The sequence below is a fragment of the Pteronotus mesoamericanus genome, unplaced genomic scaffold (genome assembly GCF_021234165.1).
Source record: "Pteronotus mesoamericanus isolate MK-2021 breed Mesoamerican mustached bat unplaced genomic scaffold, CSHL_Meso_final contig_42, whole genome shotgun sequence".
NCBI lineage: Eukaryota > Metazoa > Chordata > Mammalia > Chiroptera > Mormoopidae > Pteronotus > Pteronotus mesoamericanus.
The window spans coordinates 1,045,653-1,073,084 of NW_026555157.1; the positions used below are offsets into that span (position 1 = coordinate 1,045,653).

Sequence of the window (27,432 nt, forward strand, 5' to 3'; positions counted from 1 at the left end):
GTAACCTCAGACAGAAGAATCGGCTTTAGTGCAATCTAACTGGTAAGGACTGTGGTACAGACCTGAGAAGGCGGGTGGGGCACCCACAGGTGGCAGCACCAGAAGGATATTGAAAAGACCAGTTGGATCCGCCAGAGAAGAGTGGGGTCTCAACCAAAAGTGGGGATCTCTAGCCCACAGCACCAGAGCCCAAAAGGTACACAGAAAACAGCCAGCTGCGAAAAGCAGCAGGGTTGCTCTCTGCCAGAGACAGGCGGCTGGAGACGCAAAGAACTGTTTAAAGGGCCATCACATACATTTTTATTTGCAGCCACTTACCGTGGTCTCCTGCAAAGGCGGGGGCAGAGTGGCCTAGAGACGCCTGAGAGAGACTGGAGAAGGAGGCTTTGGGGAGAGAAATGAGAGTGGAGCCAGTAGGATCTCGATGCTGGCTCATGCCCCATGTGGCAGCAGCCATCTTGCTCAGGCAGAGACCACTCTCCCTGAGCGGCACCAGCGTCAAAGGACCCAATAGTCCCGCCCCCTGATGGAATTCCACCCCGCCCTGTGCTGTCTGAGCTGCCTGCTGAGTGCAGAGCGTCAGCCACAGACAGTAGATCTCTGGCTAAAGGGGGCACAGAGAGGTCTGGCAACACTTAAGAGACTGGGGACAGAGGCTTTGGGGAGAGAATGGAGTGGCTATCACAATCCCAGTGTGAACTCCTCCCCTATAGGGCAGCAGCATGAGTGGACCCAATAACCCTTCCCCCAGGAGGGATTCCGCCCCGCCCCGAGCTGTCTAAGGCAGCCTGCTGAGTGCAGAGTGAATAGGTTAACAGCTGAAGGAGACAGCCACAAACAGTAGATTACTGGAAGTCTCGAACAGACTGGCTAAGGTCAGACGGAGTCAACATCTGGCATCAGGGGCAGATCCAGAAAGTAAAAACAGCAGTCTCCAACCATAGAAGTTCACACCACAAAGTCAGGAGATCAAGACAGACCAACTTAAGAAGCAGAAGCAAAAGAGAAGAGTCTCACAAATAATGGGGAGACAAAGAAATACACCCCACTCGAAGGGAAAGGAGCAATCCCCAGAAAGAGAACTAAATGAAATAGAGGCAAGTAAGCTATCAGATATTGAGTTCCAAGCAATGGTTCTAAGGAAGCTCAGTGAGCTCAGAGAGAATTACCAAAAACTACAGGGAAAGTACAAGAAACTTACTGCAAACTATATCAGCATGGAAAAGGACAAAGAAACGATCAATAAGGGACAAGAGGAAATGAAGAATACAATTTCTGAATTGAAGAACACAGTGGAAGGAATCAAAAGCAGGCTAGATGAAGCTGAGGACCGAATCAGCGAGCTGGAGGACAAGGTAGAAAACAGCTCCCAGAAAGTGCAAGAAAATGAAAAGACTCAAAAAGAATGGAGAGGCATTTAGGGAAATGCAGGACAACCTGAAACGAAATAATATCCGTATAATAGGGATACCAGAAGGAGAAGAGGATGAGGAAGGCATAGAGGACCTGTTTGAAAAAGTCATGATGGAAGACTTCCCTCATTGGAGGAGAGAAAAAATGACACAAGTCCAGGAAGCACAGATGGTCCCACTCAAGAGGAAACCAGTGAGGCCCACTCCAAGACACACCATCATTAAAATGGCAAATAGCAAAGACAAACAGAGAATCCTAATGCAAGCAAGGGAGAAAGAGGCAGTAACATATAAGCGAGCCCCCACACGGCTAGCAGCTGACTTCTGAACAGAAACCCTGCAAGCCAGAAGGGACTGACAAGAAATATTCCAAGTCATGAAAAGCAAAGGCCTGCAACCAAGACTGCTTTGCCCAGCAAGGCTCTCAATGAAAATGGAAGGCGAAATAAGGAGTTTCCCAGACAAAAGAAAGCTAGAAGACTACACCTTCACCAAACCAGCACTGCAAAATATGCTAAAGGGACTGCTTTAAGATGAAGAAAAAGTTTCTATGACTACCCAGTTCCTTTCAGAGTTGCCAATACTTGACATTACCAATATTTTTAATACTCATTAATCTGATTGTGACAATGATGTTATTTTAATTCCTTTACTGTTTGTTGAAACTAAACCTGTTTTAGTATATTTCTTGCCTATTTCTATTTTTTTAAAAAAAGCTTTCAATGCCTTTTTGGTGTTCTTTATCCATTTATTGATTAAAGGTTTGTAGAATTTTTTTCCTTTAAAGAAAAAAAAATCCTATTAACCATGTTTTAGATGTGTTGCAAGTACTTTTCTATTCCATTCCTTGTCCTTTAACTTTTTTCATATGTATATTACTATATAGTTATATGTTTAATATATTCATAATGTCCATATTTATAACTCTGGGTTTGAATATTTTACTTCAGGTCATGAAAAATATTAGTTCTATTTTCTTCTAAAACTCCTTAGATTCTACATATTGATTTTTAACTCACCTGAATAGTTCTTGTATAATGTGTGAAATAGGGCTCTATATGTGTTTGATTTCAAGTAATAGTGGTCCATGCACCTTATTTGTTGAATAAGCCTTATTTTACCATTGATTTGAAATGTCAACTTAATCACATATTTTATTGCTGGACAGATATATACATTTGTCTCTAGAATGCTCATTATATTTCATTGATCTACTTGATTATTTCTGTGCAGGTGTCATGTTGGTTTAATGGCTGACACTTTATAACAGGTTTAAATTTTTTAATATTTTATAATTAACTTTGACTAATTAACTATCTAAAAAAATAAATAAAATCAATCTGCATTGAAGAAAGAAAGAAAGAGAGAGAGATGGAACTCTTACCTTTTGCGACAACATGGGTGGAACTGGAGAATATGAAGCTAAGTGAAATAAGCCAGTTGATGAAAGACAAATACCATATGATCTCACCTATAAGTGGACTCTATTCAACAAAATAAACTAACGAGCAAAATAAACCACAGGCACGGAAACATGGAGCAGACTGAAAGTGCCCAGAGCAGAGGGGGAAAGAGGACAATGGTGGAAAGAAGGGGAAGGGACTAGACAAAGAACATGTATGAATTACTCACAGACATGGACAACAGAGTGGGAATGGACTGTGGGAGTGGGATGTGGGGGTGGGATGGGTGGGGCAGGTAAAGGGTGAAAAATTGAGACACTATAATAGAATAAACACAATTTATAAATTTTTTAAAAAAGGTAAAAAAAAGAATTTTACCTCAGTAACTTTTACCTTATAATGCCACAGAATTTACCTTACAATGTGTTCCCTCTCTCAAGAACAGTCCTTATGTTTTTATGGGAACTGTAATAATATCTGATCCCTCATATACTTCACTACTCCTAGAGTAAACAACACCAGTTCTCTCTATAGTTCATTAGTATCTTACTGTGTCTAGATCATATCCTGATTGCCACCTTCTGGATATTTTCTAGTTTATTAATGTCATTATTAAAGTGAGGCATTTTAGTTCTTCATATTTATTCTGAAGCATATATGAAATGTAGTGAAACTATTACTTCCCTTCATATGGTGATAATAGATCTAGTTATGTCTCCTAGGCTTGCCATCACCACCTAGTATCATACCAGGCCTCACTCATCTTATGCTTATAGACTCCTGTTTTTGGGGATTTTTAGTTTAGTTTAGTTTTTGTGGCAAAACATTGAACAAAATTATTATGTAGCCATTAAAAAGGATGCTTACCATAAGTACTTATTAACATGTGATTATCTCAATAGATACAGAAAAACTACTTTGTCCTGATTAAGAACTCTTAGCAAACTAGTAGTAGAAGGTAAATTCCTCAACCTAACAAAGGGCATTTACATAAGACACATAGAAAACCAATATCAAGGCGATAAATGTATTACCTCTTATCAGGAATTACATTAAATGTAAATGGATTAAACACTCCAAACAAAAGACAGAGATTAGCAGGTTGAATTTAAAAACCTGACCTACCTGTATGCTGTCTACAAGAGACATGATTTAATTTCAAAGAGATAAAAAGGCTGAAAGTAGAAGGATGGAAAGATATACTATGCAAACAGTAAACAAAACAAGAGCAAGAACAGCTTATTAACATCAGAAAAAAAATAGACTAAAAAAATGCTACTGGAGACAAAGAACGGCATTTTATAATGATCAAAGGATCAATCCATCAAGAAAACATAAGTATAAACATATGTATACTTAAAAAAGAGCCCCAAAATATGTGAAGCAAAAACTGACAAAATTGAAGGAAGAAAAGATAGTTCAACAATAACAACTAGAGTATCTTCAATACCCCATTTTATTTTATTTTATTTTTAAGATTTTATTTATTTATTTTTAAAAAGAGGAGAAGGGAAGGGAAAGAAAGGGAGAGAGAAACATCATTTAGTTGCCTCTTGCATGCCCCCAACTGAGGACCTGGCCCACAACCCAGGCATGTGCCCTGACCAGGAATCAAACTAGCAACCATTTGGTTTACAGGATGATGCCCAACCCACTGAGCCACACCAGTCAGGGCAATATCCCATTTTAATAATGGATGTAACTACATGGTATACTAAACAGAACAACAACAAGGAAGATGTTCAATATTGTGAATTATTAGGAAAATACCAGTTAAAACTACCACTTACATACCAATTAAAATGGTTTAAATTAAAAGAATGACCATACTAAGTATTAGTAAGGATGTGCAGGAACTGGCACACTCCTATAGTACTGCTGAGAATATAAAATCATATGGCCACGTTGGAAATCAGTTTGGCAGTTTCATAAAAAGTTTCTCTTCCCAAGAGAAAAGAAAGCAGATGTTCATACAAAGATTTGTATATAAATGTACATAACGACTTCTTTTGCAATAGCCCAAACCTGGAAGTAACCCAAATGTGATTTCCACAGATGAATGAATGAATAAATTGTGGTATGCATATACAGTAGAATACTACTCAGCAGTAAAAAGAGATAAACTACTGATACAACATGGATGAATCTCAAAATAATTATGCTGAGTAAAAGAAGCCTGACACCCCCCCCCAAAAAGTACATAGCATATGATTTAAATGATACAAAATTCTAGAAAATTTAACTATAGTGACAGAAAGCAGGTCTGTGGTTGCTTGGGACAGGGCAGAGAGAACCTGGAGAAGAGTGGAAGGAAGAGATCACCAATAAGCGGGAGGACGTTTTTGAGGCTGACATGTTCATTATCTTGATTGTAGTGATGGTCTATTGGTATATGTCAAAACTTATTGTAAACTTTTAAATATTTACAGTTTATTTGCTAATTATAACTGCAATTGTCATTAAAAACAAAAACAAAACTATAAAGCCCTGGCCAGTGTAGCTCAGTTGGTTGGAGCAGCGTCCCCTTAGACTGTGAGGTCTTGGGTTTAATCCCCAGTAGGGGTGTATATGGGAAGAAAACCAATCGACAGTTCTCTTTCTCCCCCCTCCCTTCCTCTCTCTCTAAAAACAATGAAAAAATGTCCTCAAGTGAGGATTAAAAAAACAGAAAGCAACAGAGTCTTCAAGGATGTTTAAACTAAATAAACTTGTGAGGAAGTCTTTAGTGATGTGGGTGAGGGTAATTCTTCATGATTAGAGGTTCTTCCTCCTTCTTAGTTGCAGTTAATTGCTGAGGACTCTGCTCATCCAACTGGCATTATCAGTTACTATTGAACACTCACAGTATTGTATTTGTATTGTACTAGGATTGTTTATATAAATATGGAAATTATATTAACATTTTTTCATTTAAAAATATTTTTTTGTTTTTTTTGTCATTGTTCTGTTTCCCCCAGATTTCTGTGGCTATTTGGAAGAAGAAGAGGAAAGTACCACTGTACAAAAATTTATAGACCATCTGCTCCATAAAGATGTAGTGGATTCTGGGATGTTGGAAGATCTTGGAATGAATGGAAACCAAGACAAGAAGCAGCAGAAGGATCCTCATCTTACCATGGAGATAAGACATAAGCAGGTGGGAGGGAAAAACAAAATTAAAATGGATAACAGGAAGCAATCTTTGTGTAACACATTTAATAAGCTTAAATAAAGACTGAGGCTTTATTATGAAAAAGGGTGCCATCTGTGGTTCAGTTAAAAAAAATAAAATAAAATAACTTCAGAAGAAAAGTAATGCTCATAAACTGCGGATAGGAAACTATTTAAGAAACTTCCAAAAAAGGAAAAATTGAATTTGATCAATAGAGTGGTGGGTTGAACTTTATTAGTTTGGATGTGGTACTTCCTATTATAAGTATATAGATTGGGTTTTGTTTGAATTTGGTTTTTGAATTGAAACATTGGTGTATTAATATCATGAATCTTCTGGTGAATGTTATAACTCTTTTCTACACAACTGAAAAAAATTCACTCATTTTGTGATTATAATTATAATTTGAAAGGGAGGACAAATCTGAACTAAATCTAGTTTCATCTGTTTTGAGGTAGAGAGTCATATGGAAACTTTCTTTTCTCTGAAGGGAATAGTAGGTTACAGGGAAAAGATACATCTCCACACTTTGCAAAGGAGCTTCAGGGAATCAGAAGGACCACGTCTTTGCCACATGTCCATAGCTAAGACTGAACCGGAATTAATATCTACGCATGTGTGCTGTCTTTTATGTGTGCTGAATATCTGATTGCTCTAAACTATACGATGTGCCTAATCAGCACTGGGTATGTTAGAAAAACTGTATGGAAGTACATCCTGGTTTGGATTTATGACAAGAAAGAGGAAAGACATTTCAATAAAAGATAGCTATTATCTAGAAGTCTTATATCTGGAGGGCAGGATAGGAGTAAAGCTAAGTGAAGCAGGAGGGAAAGGACCACTCTTTAATTTATAACTAGTCAAGCCTCTAGCAGGGGCATCCAACCTTTTGGCGTCTCTGGGCCACACTGGAAGAAGAAGAGTTGTCTTGGGCCACACGTTAAATACATTGCAACACATAATCACAAAAAAAATCTCCTAATGTTCTAAGTAAATGTATGATTTTGTGTTGGGCCACATTTACAGTCATCCTGGGCCGCATGCAGCCCACAGGACACAGGTTGGACACCCCTGCAAGTTAGTAGATTTTTAAAAATTACTGTGCTTATTCAGAAATATCTGTGAAGTTCATGGTTTTGATTTTCAAATATGAACCAGAATCATTAATATATTTAAATGGTGATAACAATGAATAAAGGGTTGTGGTGTTCCGTAAGGCAATATAGGTATTTCTTGACTTATGATGGGGTTTTACCTCAATATACCCACCATAAGTTGAAAACATAGTGAGTCAAAACTGCATTTACCGTTCTCTGCTAAGTATAATGCACTGCTGTATATAGTGCACACCCACGTTTTGGCCCAAACTTTCAGGGGAAAAAAGTCTTTCTTTTTAATTTTTTAATTCAATTTTTAATTAATATATAGAAGCAAAATGGATTAACATATTCCATGGTATTATTTTGCATACGGATATCGTTATTGCTCTCGAGAGTACACTTTTAACGCATAAACATAAATAAAAGAATTAAAAACATTTATATAGCTATAGAATTAGTACTACCCACGTATAATGCACATCCTTATTTTCCCCTCAAAAATCTGGGGAAAAAAGCGTGCATTATACACAGCAAAATATGGTAATACACTTACTGCCCACCTTAAATGTGCTCAGGACACTTACATTAGCTTCCAGGTGGGCAAAGTAATCTCACTGCCGCTGCCCAGCATTACAAGAAAGTGTTATACCACATGCCACTGCTCCAGAAAAAGATCAAAATTCATCATTTGAAGTGTGGTTTCCACTGAAGACATATTGCTTTTGCACCATTGTAAAGTCAAAAAATTGTAAGTCAAGCAATCGTAAGTTGGGGACCATCTGTAAATCACTGTTCTATCCTTCATAATGTAGCCTTCCCAAAATATTATTTTTAAAAAATTATAATAGTATGTAGACATGACATAAATAAATAGCAGTAATTCATATTTTGAAAAATCTTATGAGTGGAAGATCATGACTAAATAAGAATTCAATACTTGGCAGCTGACCCATTAGATGTTCACGTTTTCCATGGTGCAGATCATTCCCCAGCTGTTTGAGAGTCATCTTACGCAACTTCATTCAAAATTTTGTATTGACCCTTGCTCAGTAAACAAATGAATTCCCTCCATTCTTTTGATAAATAGTGGGGTTCTGTAGCAGAATGGGTTATTCTGAACTTCAAAATGTGTTTTATGATTTTGCAAATCCCTTTTCTACTTGAAAGGCTGCATTTTACCTTGCATTCTTCATAAGGTAAAAGAAAATCGCTTAAGAAGAGAGAAGGAACTGGAGCGCCAGAGAATTGAAAAGGCCCTGAAAAAATCGGCCTTCTTAGAGGCTCAGTATCTGGTGCAAGAAGAGAAGAAAAGGAAGGCTTTGGAGGCCAAGAAAGAGGAGGAAGAGATTCAGAGGGAGATGGTAAAGCTGCGGAGAGAGATCATTGAGAAGAGGCGCACTGTGGAAGAAGCATGGAAAATGTAAGTCAGCTGTGATGAGCAGTGTACAGTTTTTTTGTTTAAGCAGTCATTTTAGAAGTACTCTAAAGTTTTTAAAATGGACAAACACTAAAATTACAAAACACAACAGAGAAATCACCCACTATTCTACCATCTTAACAAATGAACTGTTTTCACTCTTCGTATGTCTTCCTTGTCTAAATCCCTTTATATACTTAATAGCAACTATAAAGTACATTGAATTTATTATCTGGTTGTTATAATTATCACATTAACTGGAGTCCTGAGGTCTGTATATTACTCCATTGAGTTCCTATACCATAACTTATGTAACGATCTCCCCTCCTTATTCTGGTAAGCATTACAGCTATTTCAGATTTTTTCACCAATAGTGCACTGAGCATCCTTAAGCAAAGAAGATTTTTTTATTCTTAGGAGTGTAATTACTGAGTTAAATGGTATAAGCCTTTTTATGATTTGAAACATTGCCAAATTGCTTTCCAAGTGGATTAGACTTATTTATATTACTATTGCTGGCAGTGGGCCAGCTAACCACAGTTTTCTTAGCATTGAAGAGTATCATCATTCTCAATACATTTTGCACTTTTAATAGGTACTGTACTGGTTAGTTTGCATCTCTTAGGTTACCTGAACATTTCTAAGGTTTAACATTTTCCCTTATGCACGTCTGCTAATTGTGCCTCGTTCTGTTGTGAATGGCGTCAGTGTCATATCTTCTAATAATCATACCGAGAGTCGCCATTACCCGGCTGCCACTGATAAAAGGAGTATCTGACATAAGAGGAGAATCAATGTAGTTCTTACAGGATGTAGTACTATTATGTATCCTCATGAAGAAAAGGAGTTTCATAAAGGAAATAACGTGTATTTATTCAGAGAAAAAGGACCGGTGCATGAACTACTAAGGCCTTTGACCAACGTGCCCGAAGTGACTGAACACTCAAACGGAGAGGCCAGAAAGACCTATTAGATAACCGCTGCCACGCCCATCAGCCCACACAGTGTTTCCCTCTGTGTTCTTGATTGCGCTCGTTCTACCCAATTTAAAACAGCTCTGCAGTGGGCTTGCGCTTCACTTTCAAGTGCTAGGCTCTGGCCTTCTCCGACACCATTCCTCTTAGAAAGCAATCACCAGTGTTTTAGTGAGTTCTTGCTAAGGTCAGCTATGCATTTCCAATTGCTCTTAAACCCTGAAAAATCTAGGCTGACATGAAATAAATCTTGAAGCGAGTAACATTTGATGGTAGCAGGAAGCTCTGCTCCAGGGGGCATTCAGCAGATGATCACTGACCAGTCATTTCTTTTAAAAGTTAAAATTTTATCCATGGTTGCAGTGAGACAGATATTGTGCTATTCTAGATGGATGAACTGATTTAAACGTTCCAGAGAGTAATCCGGCAATAAACACAAGAGCCATAAAAATGTTAATATCACTTGACCTGGGAATTTCCAGTTGTAAGGAAACTGCCCAAGAAAATGATCAGAAATCCACACAAAGATTTGTGCACAAATATAATTAAAGTAATATTATTTATGATAACAGGCATTAATAAATAGTGGAAAAATGAATAAACAGTGATTCTCCAGTGAAACAGCATTGGCATGTTATCAGTATTTTATTCTGTGTGGATATATGGGTGGATTTTATACCCTTCCAGTTTTTTCCAATGAGCTGATAATACTTTTCACAACAGACACTTTTTTTAAAAAATCAGTCCCATGGTATTAGAACTGTATTTCTTTAAATGCCCACTTTCACCATGCCTGTAGCCATCTAATATAACGTTGTTATAGCACTGGTAAGTTTGGGAAAAAATCAGTAAAACTGTATTGTTGGTAGGGCCTTTTAACTTACGTGTGAGCTATCCTAAAACTGCTTCATTGCAGAGTTTCAAAGTATCTTTCCTAAAAGATTCATTAATTACAAAAGGAAAAATAACAAATTTGTACTGGACATGCCACCTTAACCAAGTGATGGTTAACATCACTGGTAATAAGACACGTACAACATTGTGTTATATGTATTTCAATTCTCATATTCAGATTTGAGAAATAATGAGAGAATGTCTGCAAAGTATTCTGACAGCCCCGTCTCAATTTGAGTTTCCACAAATGTAAAGTAAAATTGAAGAAGTCCAGGTGACTTGCCTGAGTTTTCACAGCTGGTTTGTGGCCAACACCCAGGAATCCTGATTCCTGACTAGGTGTTATGTTTTCTACATCACTAGTAGTATATATACTTTATCCACATACCTATGTAGTTTAATGTACTCCAATAGGAAGCCAATGGCCCAGAGGTTCCATGAATGTAAGAAGGATGGCCTGGATGAGGGGGAACAGGTAGGTGAATGAGAAAGAGGGTGGCTGGAAAGCTGAGCAGTGCCGTTACTAACAGACGTGTTACTTGCCAAAAGGCCTTTTCCTTATTATAGAGTTCTATTTTTTTCCTCTTTTTAGCTCTTTCAGAATTAATATAAATTTTGTTCTTTCCTCATTCAATAATATCTAATTCTTCTATTATCTTTCTCCCTAAAAACCTTGTAAAAGACTTACTAGAAAAATCTCCTTTCTTTCTTACCTGAGGGCCCTGTTTTTGCCCCCTTATGAGAAAAGAATTATTTCTATGTTAGAGAATACCCAGTAGTTGTTAACTCTCAAATTTTGATCAAAGTGGTGCTCAATATTAAACTCAATAAAAATACTTTACTAAAATCTAGAGTTTTCTACTTTTCAGAGTACATTTTAACAGTTTTATTTCATTTAATCCATATTTTATTTTTAATAAAGAATATATAAGACTTAAAAAAAAACAATCACCCTACCATCTAGTTTTAAAGCCACATTTAATCTGTGTCTTCTGATGAAAAATTCAATATTCATTCCACGATGGTCTATAATTACTCATTGTTAAGTCTATTGTTTGTGTATGTATTTTTAAATTGTTATAAATAGAGAGAAGAAAAAGCAAGAAGAAAGTTCTCCAAAACATCCAGAAAAAGGCATATTACAACATGTTCATATTCTTCAGGAGGAAGAAAAATTGGCAAAAGAAAGAAAGAAGAAACTGAAAGAGTTATTAATTCAAACTTACAAGGAAAATCACCAGGTGGGACTTGTAATGCTTTTTTATTCAGGATTCTGTAACAAAAATGACAGAGGGCTCCATCAGCGATGAGACAAAGTAACACAAAGCCCAACTGAGTAATTTTTTCAAAAAGCTAGATGTATTTGATGGTGGTGTTTTGGAGTGATGGTCAAAAAGTCGTAATTGTTCAGATATAAAATAGCAAGAATTTGGTCAGAGTTTTGGTGTTAGGAACAAAGAGAGAAGTATGGTAGGAGGAAGTGTTAAGAACTGGGGTTAACATTTTGAGAAAGATTGGCAAATACTTTTTAGATGCTGCGTCCTTCATGAGACCGACAGAGTTAGTTTGTCCTACTGCAGTAGCAGTTCAGATTTCTGAAACAAAATAGGACGGGACGTTGGTACTCGGGGCCCTCTTGAGAAGGCATAAGGAAAAATTGCCGTGATGTATTACCCAACCAGTGAGAGATGAATAAAACATGTGTTCCCAATAAGATTAACTTTTAAATTGTATTGAAGTCCACTGGACAAGAAGAAATAATGTATGCTTTAGATAAAAGTGCTTGGTATGAATTTAAGACACATAAGAGTTTTACAAAACCAAGCGCCCTACTAAAACAGATTGACTTTAAAAGGACCAGCCAGTGTATTTTAAAATGAAAGATTATGAATTGATTACTTCCGTTTTGCCACAGATTCTGCTTGATTTGAACCTACACTTTATTGTTTTTCAGTTTTTATTTTGAAATCATTTTAGACATACAGAATATTGCAAAAATAGTCCACAGGGCTCCTGAATACCCTTCACCCAGCTTTCCCCTATGTTAATATCTTACATAAGCATAGAGTAAGTATCAAAACTAGGAAATTAACATTGGCATAATACCATTAACTAAACTATAGCTTTTATTAAAATGTCATCAGTTTTTCCGCTAAGGTCCTTTTTCTGTTGCAGGACTCAATCTGTAATTTCATGTTGCATTTAGTTGTTATGTCTCCTTAGTCTCCTCCCAGTACCTGTCTTTCCTTGTCTTTTATGATCTTGACATTTTTGAAGAGTACTAGTCAGGTATTTTGTAAAATATCTCCCAGTTTTGGTTTTCTAATGTTTTCTTTTGCTTAGATTGAGATTATGCATTTTTGGTAAGAATACTGTAAGAAGGGAGGCTCTGCCCTTCTCAGGATATCATATTAGGGGTACATAACATTAATATGTTTTATTACTGTTGATGTTAACCTTGTCTGATGGGTTTCCCCACTGTAAATTTACTATTTCTCCATTGTAACTTATAAATGTCTTAGAGGAAATATTGTGAAACTATGCGACTATCCTGTTTATCCTTCAACTTTAGTCTATTAATTTTAATATCCATTGGTGTATCTTGCTTGTAACAGTTATATAGTGTGGTGTTTGTCTAATGATAATTTTATATTTTCCTCATTTATTCTCCATTTATTAATTGAAATTCTTCTAGGAGGGAAAAATGTCCCTTCTCCCTTATTTATTTATTTATTTATTCATTCATTCATTTATTCAATTATTTATTTGTATCAGTATAGGCTCATGGATATTTATTTTATTCTCTGGGTTATAATCTAACATTATTGTTTTTACTTTGTTACTGGAATTGTTCTAGCGTTGGCCGTTAGGAAATATTTTAGGTGGACTCTTGCCCTTTCTAAACGCTTTTTTGGGCACTCCCTTTCTGTCACCACAAGATGTTTCAGCCTCCTCTTGTGTTTTACCTGCCCTAACCCTGGAATCAACTACTTCTACATGGAACCCCAGTTCCCTTTATTGGAGAATAATATTTAGAAACCAAGCCCTCAGAACTAGGTGTGTTCACTGCTACTGGAATGTCATTAGTTCTGGGCCCTCTCAGCAAACAGGACTGGGAAATACAATATATATGTATACTAACCCATACACACACACACACACACACACATACATTTCTTCTGTGTCTATCAATATGTGTATTAAAATCCATGAGTTCACACTAATATACCCAATTCCAGTGCAACAACACAGGGGTCATGCTATCCCTCCTTGTTCCTTATTTGTAAGTTATTTCTGTATCTATATGTGTATATATTAATCATGAGTTGATAATAATAACTTCTCCCCTAACCGAGCAACCACAGGTTCCAGCGTAGCTTTCCCTTCTTGCTTGTCTAAAACTTCTTTCTCTGACAATGAGAAACCTGAAGCTTATTATCTAAAATATATTTATATATTCAATTTTAGTATATAGTAGTTTCAGAATTCCTAATCCATATAGCTATGGAAACAAATGTACTATCTAGAGTATAATATTTGTGTGGTTATTTTTGTTTTTAGCCTTATTAGCCAAAATATTGGTTTTCAAAGTTACTTAGGTTAGTTCTTTTCTTCTCTTTCCCCTTCAGTGTGATTATTGTCAGTGACACTCTAATTAGATTTCCCCAGTGCTTATGGGTATAACTGAGACACAGGAAAAATCTACCTGCCATACTTCTCAGGCTTTTACATAGACTTGGCTGGAGACTGGATGGTCCTCTGGTAAACGTCATGGGAGTAAGTAGCAGGCCCTCTGGGCTCAGTCTCTTGGTCCCAGTCCACATGCCTAGCCTGGCCCTAAAGCAGCCTGAGGCTGCCCTTGGGTAATGAAACTTGGATACTCAGCAGCCTAAATATGACCACAGGATAAAAGGGGGGAAGTGCCTAGCTGGCTTTGCAGGGAGCGGCTAAATAACAGGAAGCTCTTGTCAGCACCCTCAGAATGTTCGCTGGCACAAACCCAGCGGCTGGCTCTGTGGAGTATTTGCAAGAAGACTTGAATATTTCTAGGAGTTGCTTGAGTTCGGGCTCTTTTAATTTCTATATCTTTTGTGCTTTGACTCTGGATTGTATTTGCTCCTCCACATAACCTCTTAACATTGCTTTAGGGCCACGTTTTTTAGTAGAAAACTGAGAGAAACAGAGCAGGCTCTCATTAAAGCACAAGTTCAGGTGCAGCGCTATTCGTGCATCTTTCCCACACATTTCTTTTCTAGGTCTCTTTGTTTTATCAAAAAACCTATTTTTTATAGAAATTTTCTACTTCTGGCCTATCTTATTTTTTTTTTTTCTTTGATCTTGCAGTGAAATCTCTTGGGGAGATTCAGCAATCTACATGTCATTGCTAATTAACAGAAACAAGGGATTAACTATGAAATTCTTATACCATTTGGAAAACGGCCTTTGTAGTTTTGCACCCTATTCTGAAATACATTTCATGTTTTCTTAATAAGATAAGAAAGTCTGTGATCTCTCCTGCTTGTGAAAGCTAAGAACAATGAAAGATGGACTGCCACTAATCTAAATCTTTAGCCTACGGGGGAAACAAAATTGCTTATTTGGCTGGGTTTTTTTGTTAGAGAGTAAGATAATAATGACCCAAAGGAATCATTGTTACTGTTATTTTTGTGACATTATGTATTCCAAAAGGCCACCCCCAACGAAACCCAGGGATCATGGGCATATATGGAAAAGCCTAGATTTTTTTCTGACAAGATAATGAAAACTGTGTTTAAGTATCTTATTTATATACCATGATTCCTTCCCAAAGATCTTAGTTTTATCAGAACTGCCTACACACCACTGAAACAAAACAATTTCTGAACTGAAACTTAGCAGCCATCCTCTCAGCAATGTTGTCTGTTTGGGGAAAGAAATGAAAGAAATGCCTCTTTACAAATAAAATTTCAGGAAGAGAAATGTCAGGCACATAGGTGGAGAATATTGGGATCCACGTAACTCCCCTCTAAGTTTATTGCCAAGGACCATGTGTGGTGTACAATTTAGGATTTAAAGCATTATTGTATGTTACTTAATATAGCCAACTCTCTGGAAAATTTCCAAGTAAAATTTAAAGATTGGTAAGGAAGTTGTTTATTTTGTTATTATATTCTTCCTTACTGTCACCCTACAAGTAACCCAGATTTCTTATTCTCACAGAAGGAACAATGAGATCAAGTTTCCAAAACATTGCACAGGTGTTTTGCTTTTCAAACATAAAAAAGCCTTTTTTTGGGATCCCACAGTTTCCATTTATGTATATATGATTCTTTTTTTCTTTGGGAAAAAGCTACTTAAATTCTGCTCTTAAGAAACTATGATAACCTTTGGCATAAATAAAATCTATTCTCCAAACTTGTACAGAGTGGAATCTTTTTCCCCTAAACACTATACATTTCAGGTAAATATTTATAAGGATCTTGAGAACCATATGGGAGAACAAAATGACATCCCATCATTGTCTTACTGTCAGACTCCCATGGAGGTAAATCGACAATTTGTCTAATATATTCTGAGATAAGCTGTTCTGAGATACTTTTGGCATAGTTTGTGTGTGTGTGCGGCTGGGGGTGGGGAGAGTGGGCAGGGGATGGGCATTCGTAGAGTGGAGAAGAAGGTCTAGAAGGGGAAGAAAGGTGATAGGCAGCAGTAGGACTGGCTTTCCTCTTAAAAAAAAATGAAGTCATGAAAACCGGTCCAGCCTATGTTGGGAAAGGAGCCCTATCTTAATGAATAGTCAGGTTATAGCTGTGTTACGGTTATTCTTCCTGAAAAGATCCCAGAGAGTTTTACTGGTTAAGAGTTTAATGTATGGCAAGACGAAGCAATTGCTCTCTAAAATTCTACGTCTAGAGAGAAGTAGAATTAGCTAATTACGGCAGAGTTATTGATTGAAACTTCTTAAGAGAGTTAAGAAGAATTTACAAAATGTCCTTATGTTAGCAATACATATTGATATTTTTATGGGTGAAATGATGTGAGATGTCTGGGATTTATTTTTAAATACTTCAGGAAAAAAAGTAGGTGGAGGAGAGGTGAAACATGATTAGCAAAATGTTGATAATTCTTGAAGCTGAGTGAGCGGTTTCTTCTTCTGTTCTACTTTTGGGTGTATTAGTTAAATGTCTGTGATTAACATTTTTTTAAGTTTAAAAAAGGAGATAATTTAAATACTGAGGTAAAATGAGCATCACATCTGCCAGGATATAACAAAAGTAGCTTTCTGTCTATAGCCAATAGGCATAGGTAGCATTTCACCCAGCAGTTGTCAAAGTTCAGGCCTCTAGGCTTTTCCATGGCTCTCAATAGCATCAAGTCTTGGCACTGCATGCTGAGAGCTGACTGTATTTTCCCTAATGTGATTAGTTATAGGAACATATATTTTGGGGGTTAGGGGACACAATGATTTCCTCTGTTTTCTTTTAAAAATTATAAAAATCAGGAGTAGGATGGTTCACCAGGTGCTACTTTTCAGTGTTGTACCTTCCCAGGGTATTGATTCTGCCAATACAAAGACCCTCCTCTCTCCAACCCCGGGACACTTCATGTGGTCTATGGGGTCTTTTGCCCAGCTATAGTAGTCCCCAAAAGGGAAAAAGAAGTTGAGGGTAGCTCCCTTATGGAGCAATAGGGTGTCTGTTCTTTTTGGCCTGGGAGCAACAAAGAGTCAGTGAGGGCCCTGGGGGGAGTGTAGCTTGATTCCTAACATTCGCAGCATGGCCAGCTCCCCTAGGCCATTAGTTGCACCACCGTTAGTTCCACTGACAGATAAATTGTGAACTTGTTGACATTTTTGTCCAGTTTACAATTCATTGTTTATTTTTCCATCGCAGAGAATTTTCTGGCAATTATCTCTGAGCTTTCTGACAAAGGGGAAAATAGCTGAGGAATTTTGATGAGTTACCCACTTCATTAATCAGAACAAGCATCTCTAGTGACAGGGTTAGAATTACAATGAAGATTAGATAGCAAATTGCTGTTCCACCTGAAGTCAATCATTCCCAGTGACAGGAGTGTGATTACACTTCAGGGAAGAGCTTTCTTGCCAATACAATGAGGGCAACTCCAGAGCAGGTAATAAATTTGGCAGGGAGAACTGTCATTTCTTCTCCTGAGTGGAATCCTTAATGACCTGATGATGTCTTGTAGAAGATTTTGAGAGGAGAAAAGCATTTCACTTAGAGTTTCTAAATTTCATTTCATAGTATTTTATTTTCAAAATTATTATAGATTTGTACTTAGGAACAGTCCTTCCTACAGTGATTTTCAGTATTTTATTGACCTGTATCAAGCCTTAATTATCACAACGATGTAAAAAGATGTTGAAATTAGTAAAAGAATGCATGGTTGTACAGGGATGGGCAAAAGTAGTTTTACAGTTGTATGTGAAACATAGAGTTTATTCTTGTATTACTTATTAATTTGTTTTTATTATTAACCTACTTTTTCCCACCCCTGTATTTGAAAATCTACCAGAAATGAAAACATGGTGCAGAAATAACTGCACTAGGTAAGAAATGGAGTCTGAACTAGGTCAGTCTGGTGGTTGGGCTACGTTAAAACACTAGGTTCTGGCTTAAACAGAAGGTATTCCTCTTCCAACCCAGTTGTGGTTTTAAATAATAGTTCTGTTTCAAAGAGCTAAGAGATAAAGCACTGTTATAGTTCCAAAGTGTAGAAGTGAAGAGGAGAAGCAGGCCTGCAAGCGGCAGGAACTCGGCTGGGTAATGGAAAGGAGAAAGATTACCACTGCGGTCGGGCGCCGCTCGTCCCTCCTGAGGAAATCAGAGCACTTGCATCTCCCAGAGAAGGCAGAGCACGTTCCTTTACCGAATATTTTTCTCTTAGCGTATTTATGGGACTCCTGTTTGCCTGAATAATGTTTACTGTGAATCAAGAATAACTAAGTGGCTATTCTTGATTCATACTTTTATTTTTTAATTAAAATTTTAATGAGATTGCCTTTTTTGAGTAGACAGGAAAAAATTCAATAGCAAGCTGTTTGTAAGAAAGCTGCCATTTATGACAACATGGATGGATCTTGAGAATATCATGCTAAGTGAAATAAGTCAGACAGAAAAAGTTAAGACCATATGATTTCACTCATATGTGGGATATAAAACTGAAAGCAGATTAGGAATCAAGATGGTTGAGGAGTGAGTGGAAGTCACACTGACCTCCCAGGACCAACCTGGAATTACAATTAAATTGGGGAGAAATCACCTGGAACAAACAACTGAACAACAGCGAGAAGGGGAGCCTTGTAACCTCGGAGACAGAAGAATTGGCTTTAGCACAACCTAACTGGTGAGGAGTGCGGTGCACTCTTGGGAGGGTGGGCAGGGTGCCAACGGGCGGCAGCACGAGAAGGATGCTGAAATGGCCAGTTGGATCCCCCTGAAGGGGTCTGAACCAGGGATGGGGATCTCTGGCCCACAGCACCAGAACCCTGGGGGTACAGAGGACAGCCAGCTGCGAGAGGTGGCAGGGTTGCTCTCTGCCAGGGACGGGCAGCTGGAGATGCAAAGACCCATTTAAAGGGCCAATGCATAAATTTGTATTTGCAGCCCCTTGCCCTGGTCTCCGGCAAAGGTTGGGGCAGAGTGGGTTGGAGACGCCTGAGGAGAGACTGGGGACAGAGATTTTGGGGAGAGAACGGAGAGAGTAGCCTGCACGATCCTAGTGCAGACTCCACCTCCCTCCCCAATGCGGCAGCACCAGGAAAGGACCCAATAACCCCTCCCCCAGGAGGGACTCCACCCTACCCTGAGCTGTCTAAGGCAGCCTGCTGAGTGCAGAATGAATAGGTTAACAGCTGAAGGAGACAGCCACAAACAGAAGATTACTGGAAGTCTTGAACAGACTGGTTAAGGTCAGACAGGGTCAACATCTGACATCATCAGAGGCAGATCCAGAAAGTAAAAACAGCAGTCTCCAACCATAGAAGTTCACACCACAAAGTCAGGAGATCAAGACAGACCAACTTAAGAAGCAGAAGCAAAAGAGAAGAGTCTCACAAATAATGGGGAGACAAAGAAATACACCCCACTCGAAGGGAAAGGAGCAATCCCCAGAAAGAGAACTAAATGAAATAGAGGCAAGTAAGCTATCAGATACTGAGTTCCAAGCAATGGTTCTAAGGAAGCTCAGTGAGCTCAGAGAGAATTACCAAAAACTACAGGGAAAGTACAAGAAACTTACTGCAAACTATATCAGCATGGAAAAGGACAAAGAAACGATCAATAAGGGACAAGAGGAAATGAAGAATACAATTTCTGAATTGAAGAACACAGTGGAAGGAATCAAAAGCAGGCTAGATGAAGCTGAGGACCGAATCAGCGAGCTGGAGGACAAGGTAGAAAACAGCTCCCAGAAAGAGCAAGAAAATGAAAAGACTCAAAAAGAATGGAGAGGCATTTAGGGAAATGCAGGACAACCTGAAACGAAATAATATCCGTATAATAGGGATACCAGAAGGAGAAGAGGATGAGGAAGGCATAGAGGACCTGTTTGAAAAAGTCATGATGGAAGACTTCCCTCATTGGAGGACAGAAAAAGTGACACAAGTCCAGGAAGCACAGATGGTCCCACTCAAGAGGAACCCAGTAAGGCCCACTCCCAAGACACACCATCATTAAAATGGCAAATAGCAAAGACAAACAGAGAATCCTAATGCAAGCAAGGGAGAAAGAGGCAGTAACATATAAGCGAGCCCCCATACGGCTAGCAGCTGACTTCTCAACAGAAACCCTGCAAGCCAGAAGGGACTGACAAGAAATATTCCAAGTCATGAAAAGCAAAGGCCTGCAACCAAGACTGCTTTGCCCAGCAAGGCTCTCAATGAAAATGGAAGGCGAAATAAGGAGTTTCCCAGACAAAAGAAAGCTAAAAGACTACACCTTCACCAAACCAGCACTGCAAAATATGCTAAAGGGACTGCTTTAAGACGAAGAAAAAGTTTCTATGAATACCCAGTTCCTTTCAGAGTTGCCAATACTTGACATTACCAATATTTTTAATACTCATTAATCTGATTGTGACAATGATGTTATTTTAATTCCTTTACTATTTTTGAAACTAAACCTGTTTTAGTATATTTCTTGCCTATTTCTATTTTTTTAAAAAAAGCTTTCAATGACTTTTTGGTGTTCTTTATCCATTTATTGATTAAAGGTTTGTAGAATTTTTTTCCTTTAAAGAAAAAAAAAATCCTATTAACCATGTTTTAGATGTGTCGCAAATACTTTTCTATTCCATTCCTTGTCCTTTAACTTTTTTCATATGTATATTACTATATAGCTATATGTTTAATATATTCATATTGTCCATATTTATAACTTCTGGGTTTGAATATTTTACTTCAGGTCATGAAAAATATTAGTTCTATTTTCTTCTAAAACTCCTTAGATTCTACATATTGATTTTTAACTCACCTGAATAGTTCTTGTATAATGTGTGAAATAGGGCTCTATATGTGTTTGATTTCAAGTAATAGTGGTCCATGCACCTTATTTGTTGAATAAGCCTTATTTTACCATTGATTTGAAATGTCAACTTAATCACATATTTTATTGCTGGACAGATATATACATTTGTCTCTAGAATGCTCATTATATTTCATTGATCTACTTGATTATTTCTGTGCAGGTGTCATGTTGGTTTAATGGCTGACACTTTATAACGGGTTTAAATTTTTTAATATTTTATAATTAACTTTGACATCTAAAAAAATAAATAAAATCAATCTGCATTGAAGAAAGAAAGAGAGAGAGAGATTGAACTCTTACCTTTTGCGACAACATGGGTGGAACTGGAGAATATGAAGCTAAGTGAAATAAGCCAGTTGATGAAAGACAAATACCATATGATCTCACCTATAAGTGGACTCTATTCAACAAAATAAACTAACGAGCAAAATAAACCACAGGCACGGAAACATGGAGCAGACTGAAAGTGCCCAGAGCAGAGGGGGAAAGAGGACAATGGTGGAAAGAAGGGGAAGGGACTAGACAAAGAACATGTTTGAATCACCCACAGACATAGACAACAGAGTGGGAATTGACTTTGGGAGTGGGAGGTGGGGATGGGATGGGTGGAGGGGGGTAAAAGGGTAAAAATTGAGACACTGTAATAGAATAAACATGATTTATAAATAAAAAAAATTTTTTAAATAAAACAAAGCAACAAATAAACAGACAAGAAAAACAAGCGAACAAAAATGCATAGACAGAGACAAAATGGTACGATGGTTACCAGGGGGCCTGGGGGTGGGGAAGTAGCAAAGGGTAAACAGAGTCAAACATGATGGAAGAAGACTTTAGTTTGGGTGGTGGGCACACAATGTAATATACAGATGACATATCATAGAATTATATACTTGAAATCTATATAGTCTTATGCATCAATGTCACCCCAATAAAATTAATTTTAAAAAGTGGGGGCAACATTAGCCTTAGGAGAATAAAAGGAAAGCATTTGCTGCCTGAGTCTGTCACTTTGCTGCTATTAACTTCTATGTAGTGAAACTGATTGTAGACTTCTTAAACTGATGATTTTGCTCTCAAAGTCTAAACTTAAGTATTTTTCAAAAAAATGTATTGACAGTAGAATTTATAAACTCAAATTTTCCTCTTATATGTTTTAGCAGTGCTTTTCTACCCATAGTAAGTTATATATTGAGTTATTTCTCTTGCAGTATAAAAACACCCAAAGAATTTGCCTTCCTTTTGAGTAGAGACTTTTTGCCTAAGAGATTAGGGTCATCAGGGTACCAGAATGTTTCAGTTTTAGCTTTAGGTGTACCACTAACTCTTTACTTTGTGAATTTAGTCATTAACCCTTCTCTACTTGGAGTCTAACTTTGTAAGGTAAATTATAATATTTGCAGTATCCATTTTGTAATGATTGTCTACAAATTAATAAAATAGTACGTGTAAGGTGTTTTGAACTTCACAGAGAAAAGGAATGTAGAGATCCAAGAATGACACTATTTATAGTGTTATTATCAAAGTGGATTATGTTGGTGCTATTTCATCATTAGAAATATTCCATGAGTTAAAAATTATCATTCAAGAGGAATCTCTTAAATGAACCTGATAAATAGAAGATATTTTATTTTGACTACAGCACACAAATGAACACTTCCTTTTCATGTTGTATTGTGTGGGATAGAAAAACAGATAATAATGCAAAAGCATACTCCCTCAACCAGGCAGCTGTGGGTTTTTCCTTGTTATGACTGAAGGATATCCTATATTCAGCAAATTTCCCTTCTCTGTTCCTCTCTTCCTCCCTTCTGCCGTCTCTCCATCCTTCCATGGAATCTGAGGTAAAGGTCCAGAAAATGTGCCCTCATTTGACATAACAGGGAGGGAATAGTGACTTTTTAAGGTTTTCTGTGGTTTCTCCTGGTGGGAAATAAAGATTTTGTAATTTGTATAAATGGGACTATGACTGGTTTCCTACATAGAAAATATTTCTGGCCAAATGGCCTATTTCTAAAATTCTAGCATACGCTCCCTTGTGTTATTGGTCTTTTAATTTATATATTTTCTCTCCCTATGACACCTCAAAATCCATCTAAGCAACTTTGTTCAGAGTTCCCAAATTCAAACACAGTGGTGAATGGTTACTAAATGTTGAAACAGTGAAAGGTAAGTCTTCTTATAGAGAAAGAAGCAGTAAATTTGGCTGACCCTGGGAAGGCTACCAAGTTCTCGATGCTGGTCATCAGCCATCCCTCATACTTCCCACAAAGGCACTTCTTCTGAGGTTACTTTTTATTGTTTAGTGCTTCCCACACTTGGTAATACTCCCAGATTTGCCATTTCCAGTTATGGGACCCAGTCTCTTCCTTCCAGAGGCTCACAGTCTAGTGGAAGCCAGTAAACATGTGATTATGATAAAGTATAAACTCAATTTTTCCCCTTGTGTGTTCTAGCAGTGTTTTTCTACCCATAATAAGTTATTTATTGAGTTCTTTCTCTTTCAGTGTAAAAAAATAAAAAACACAGATTTTGTGTTCCTTGATTGAAGAAAGCATAGATTGCTCAAGAACACAGCAAAAGACAACTGATATTTGGGGAGAGTAGTTGGTAAAAGAAGGGCTCCCTAAGACAGGTCATTCATGATGTAGTCAGGCAGAGAGAGGACAGAAATGAATGGCCATTTGGATGGCCATTGATGAAGTGTGAAACAGTATGGTTGGTACAAGGCCACGAGAGGAAAATAATTTGATGTGCTAGGAACAGAAAGTTTGCTGTGAAGATGGAAGACATACTTGTAGACAAGGACTGGGTCTCAGAGACAGACGTTCAAGACTAGGGCCAGAGTACTTCTCCAGGACATCCTTACGTCAGTAGACCTTATGCGATTTGCTGTCACATGCATACAGTGGAAGATAGCAAGCAGCCTTGGTATCTAGTCTTTCTAGGCCTGTTCAACCAAGACCCTAACATAGTTAGTGGTAGCCGAGCTAAAGCTATTGTTTTTATCTGCCTTGTCCCCAGAGGCCAGAGAACCCATCCCATCCCCATGGAATCTCCCATGGTTGTATAGGACATTGGTGGAGTTAATAACAAGAATGAATTAAATGGTTGGAATTTTAAACTCCGAGACAGCCTGGCAGGGGAGATCCTATTGGAAGCAGGTCTTTTAAGCCTCTCAAACGAGCCCTTCAACTTAGATCTTAAATGTGACTTTACTCCAGGCTCCCCATAGGACTGGTGCCTTAAAATGAGGATTAAGTATTTTAGTTTGTCACAAGGCTGAGAGCATCTCAGTTTCATGACTTGACTATTTCTTGTCATTATCAGCATAATGCAGTTGTGCCCAGTGTGTTCCCCTTCCATCAAGACAACAGTTCCTAGTTCTATTAGAAAAAGCGTGAGGGAGAAGTCTGAGGAGAGGGCTCTATTTCATATTAGAAACACTAGTGCTGATCATTGGTAATTTTCCAAATGTTTCCATCATAGTGTCAAAAACGCTATTTCGCTGCCTGGCACAAGCTGATTCTTGATCACAGGATTAAGCTGGGGAAAGCAGGGACCCTGTCCGACTGGAAGTTTCAGCTGAAGGTCCTGAGGGCCTGGAGAGACTACACACGATCTCAGAAGTTGGAGCGGGAGAAACAAGCCATGGAAAATGACCTTAGGGAAGAAAACAGGTACCATCATTTATACCATGAAAACCCCTTTAGCATGCTTATCTAGGACAACTTTCCTCCGGAAGAATCCAGAAATGAACTCTAAAAATGCTGTTCACTGAACATCTTGTCTACTTATAGAATGTGGTAGTCACTGTTTTCCTATGTTTCATCCCAAACTAGAAAAATTTAACTGAAAAGTATAAGCAAAAAAATTATTTGATTAAAATATACTAATGTGCATGCTTTTCTTTTTTTAAAGAAAGTGAGTATTATGCTTTTTCCCTTGTCCTCTGATGTAGTAGCATTACGCGTGGACCATCTTACAATTCAAAAGGCAGTTTGGTTTGTATGCCAGTAATTCACATTCATAGAAATCATTGTCTGCACATAGAATATTAATTAGGGATGCAGGGAACATCAATCTGAGAGGCAGACCTGCCAAGAGTGATTCCTCCCATTCCCCCATCTTTTGTTCCTCATCTTCTGTAGAGGTTTTGACACCTTTGTATCAGCTCCCTTATATTCTTGTAAATGACAGAATTTGTCTTCACATAAAACTTTCTTTGCTCCATCATCTTAATTAAATACATTTTGTTCTTTTCATTTTCAAATTTAACTTTGCATTCTTAAACCAAAGTCATACATTTAGAAGGAACCATTTATTTATCTGGGAGAGGGCAGTTCATGTTGTTCATGTTTATGTTTGCTCACTTCTTTACCAGCAACTCTGGTACTCATTCAGGGTGAAAAATTAAATGAATGGTATGTGGAAGCATGGTTATGTAGAAGAGAATGGCACCCCCTGGAGCTGTGCAGCCTGGTCACAGCTTTAGGCCCTGGGTCAACACTTAGGAGACTGATGGATGGCTCCTTGTCCTCCAAGAGCTCACCATTCTATGGGGAAAACAAGATCTAGAAACAATAGAGATAATTGAGTATCATTATAAACTGTGTGATGCATCCCCTTCAGATGAGACCTTAGCAGAAGAAAGGGTCGCTGTGACCAAGGAGGCTCCTACAGAGCGCCAGGAAAGGCTTTATCAAGAAAATGGGTCTTGAGCTGAGCTCTGCCCAATAAGTAGGATGTTCCTACTTGCAAATGGGGAGACAAGTTGAGGGGGGAGATAAGTTGAGAGCATGCAGTGGAGCCATCCAGACAGGCCGGAGATCATCAAGCACGTGGTTGTAAAAGTTCATCAACTTGCAAAAGGCCTTTTATGACAGGACTAGGAGTTTAGATATTCTTTTGTAAATAAAGATGAATTCTTGAAGGTTTTTTAAGCAGAAGGGTGACCTAGCCAATTTTGCTTTCTACAGTATGCTGAGAGAAATCTTCATTTAAAAAAAAAAAAGTCAACATGGAGAATTCCTTCATAATTTATTTCTAAATTCACAGGACCTAGTGATTGATATAAGGAATTAGGATGATAGTCTAACTGAAAAAGAAATGGCTGAAAAAGAATTTGTTGGATAAAGAAAGGAAAGTGGTGATGCTGTAAAAGGGAAGCAACATGAGTGAGGGCCTAAAGGCAGTATATACTGAGATGTTAAATTTCAAAGTGGCCTGTGAAATTTACATGCCAGAAGAAACTTGTAGAAAAAAAGTCTAAAGAACTAGATATGTCATTCCAATTAAACTGTTTTATATAAAAACACTAAATAGGGATTTCATAATAGCATAATGTGCCAATTTTTTTAAGATCTCAGAACTTTCTGTCTCATATCTGCGAATTATTTTCAGGTGTCTATTTTTAAATGTTCAGAATGGGTACTACATTTTTTAAAACTGTAAGAGATAGAAAATACTTAACTTATAATAATTTTTTACTGTAATACTTCAGAGCAAAAATACCTTAGAGCAGGAATGCACTAATCCAGCCCCTTGTTTTATAGACACTAGCTAAAGGCCATAGAGTTAAGAACAGCTAGTCCAGAACTGGACCCGGGCCTTTTTGATTCCGAGTCCAGTACTTTTCCCTGTACCACACAGCTCCTGTGTTAAGTAGCATCCAGGTGACAGTTCCTTAAGGCAACCATGTTTGTCAGTCAGCTATATTGTAATTTACTTTAGATGGTTTCAGAAAAGAGTGGTAATTAACAAATGACACGTCATGCTAAAAACATGAGAAGAAAGGATCAATTAGACATAAGCCCTACGTTATGCTGCTCTCTGCATCTTGTTCTTTGTTCTAGAAATTGGTTTAGGATATTAAGTTGGGAGATTTTGTTCAAAGAAGGTCAGGATATTAAAGGTGGAGAAAAAAGCTCAAAGGTAGTCGCTGCAAGCAGTGGGACTGTCAGTGGGCTTGAGGGTGTCAGGTAGTCCCATTTCCAGCATTCTTTTGAGCTATCATTTCTGTAGCGCTTTTGTTAATCGTGTTAGATTGCCCTTCCTCCTTGCTTACCTGGGTGTCCAGGTGAGAGGCCAGAAATGGAATGGCATTGGAAGCTGGTAGAATTCCTGATGTGTCTGTCAGAGAGGCAGGAGGACAAGACTTGCATTGTCTGGCTCACTTTAAAACTCTAAAACAGAATTGTGCTATCTTCTACTTTTTCTCTGAGGGCCGCCTGCTGCATTATTGAATACGTTAGCTTTTTTCACTCCTATTCCTGCATTTGCATCATTTTATGTTCTGCATCAGATCTCAGCACTCAATCAGATCACTAGTAGGCGGTTATTTATTTCTCATTTCTCACTTTTTAAAAATTCAAGACACTCTTTAGATAGTTAGAATTGTCCTAAGGTAGTATTTATTAACTTACATGAGAATGTGTTTTATATTTTCAGGTTCTTTTATTAAGGATTCCTGTAGGATAGGTAGTATAGGGCTTTTTGCGGGGAGGGTGGCAACATCATTTTGAGGAGGAATATGATGCTTAGAAACTTTTGGTCACT

The 27,432-nt window shown here is 37.8% G+C and overlaps 1 protein-coding gene across 1 annotated transcript in view; it reads left to right on the top strand.

Moving 5' to 3' along the window:
• The window catches only part of CCDC191 (coiled-coil domain containing 191), a 77,176-nt gene that overhangs the window by 16,275 nt on the left and 33,469 nt on the right, over window positions 1-27,432 (top strand). Inside the window, exons 5-8 of the mRNA XM_054577282.1 lie at window positions 5,773-5,951; window positions 8,263-8,486; window positions 11,439-11,592; window positions 24,364-24,554. Coding sequence (XP_054433257.1) covers window positions 5,773-5,951; window positions 8,263-8,486; window positions 11,439-11,592; window positions 24,364-24,554 — 748 coding nt within the window. The remainder of the gene's footprint in view (window positions 1-5,772; window positions 5,952-8,262; window positions 8,487-11,438; window positions 11,593-24,363; window positions 24,555-27,432) is intronic.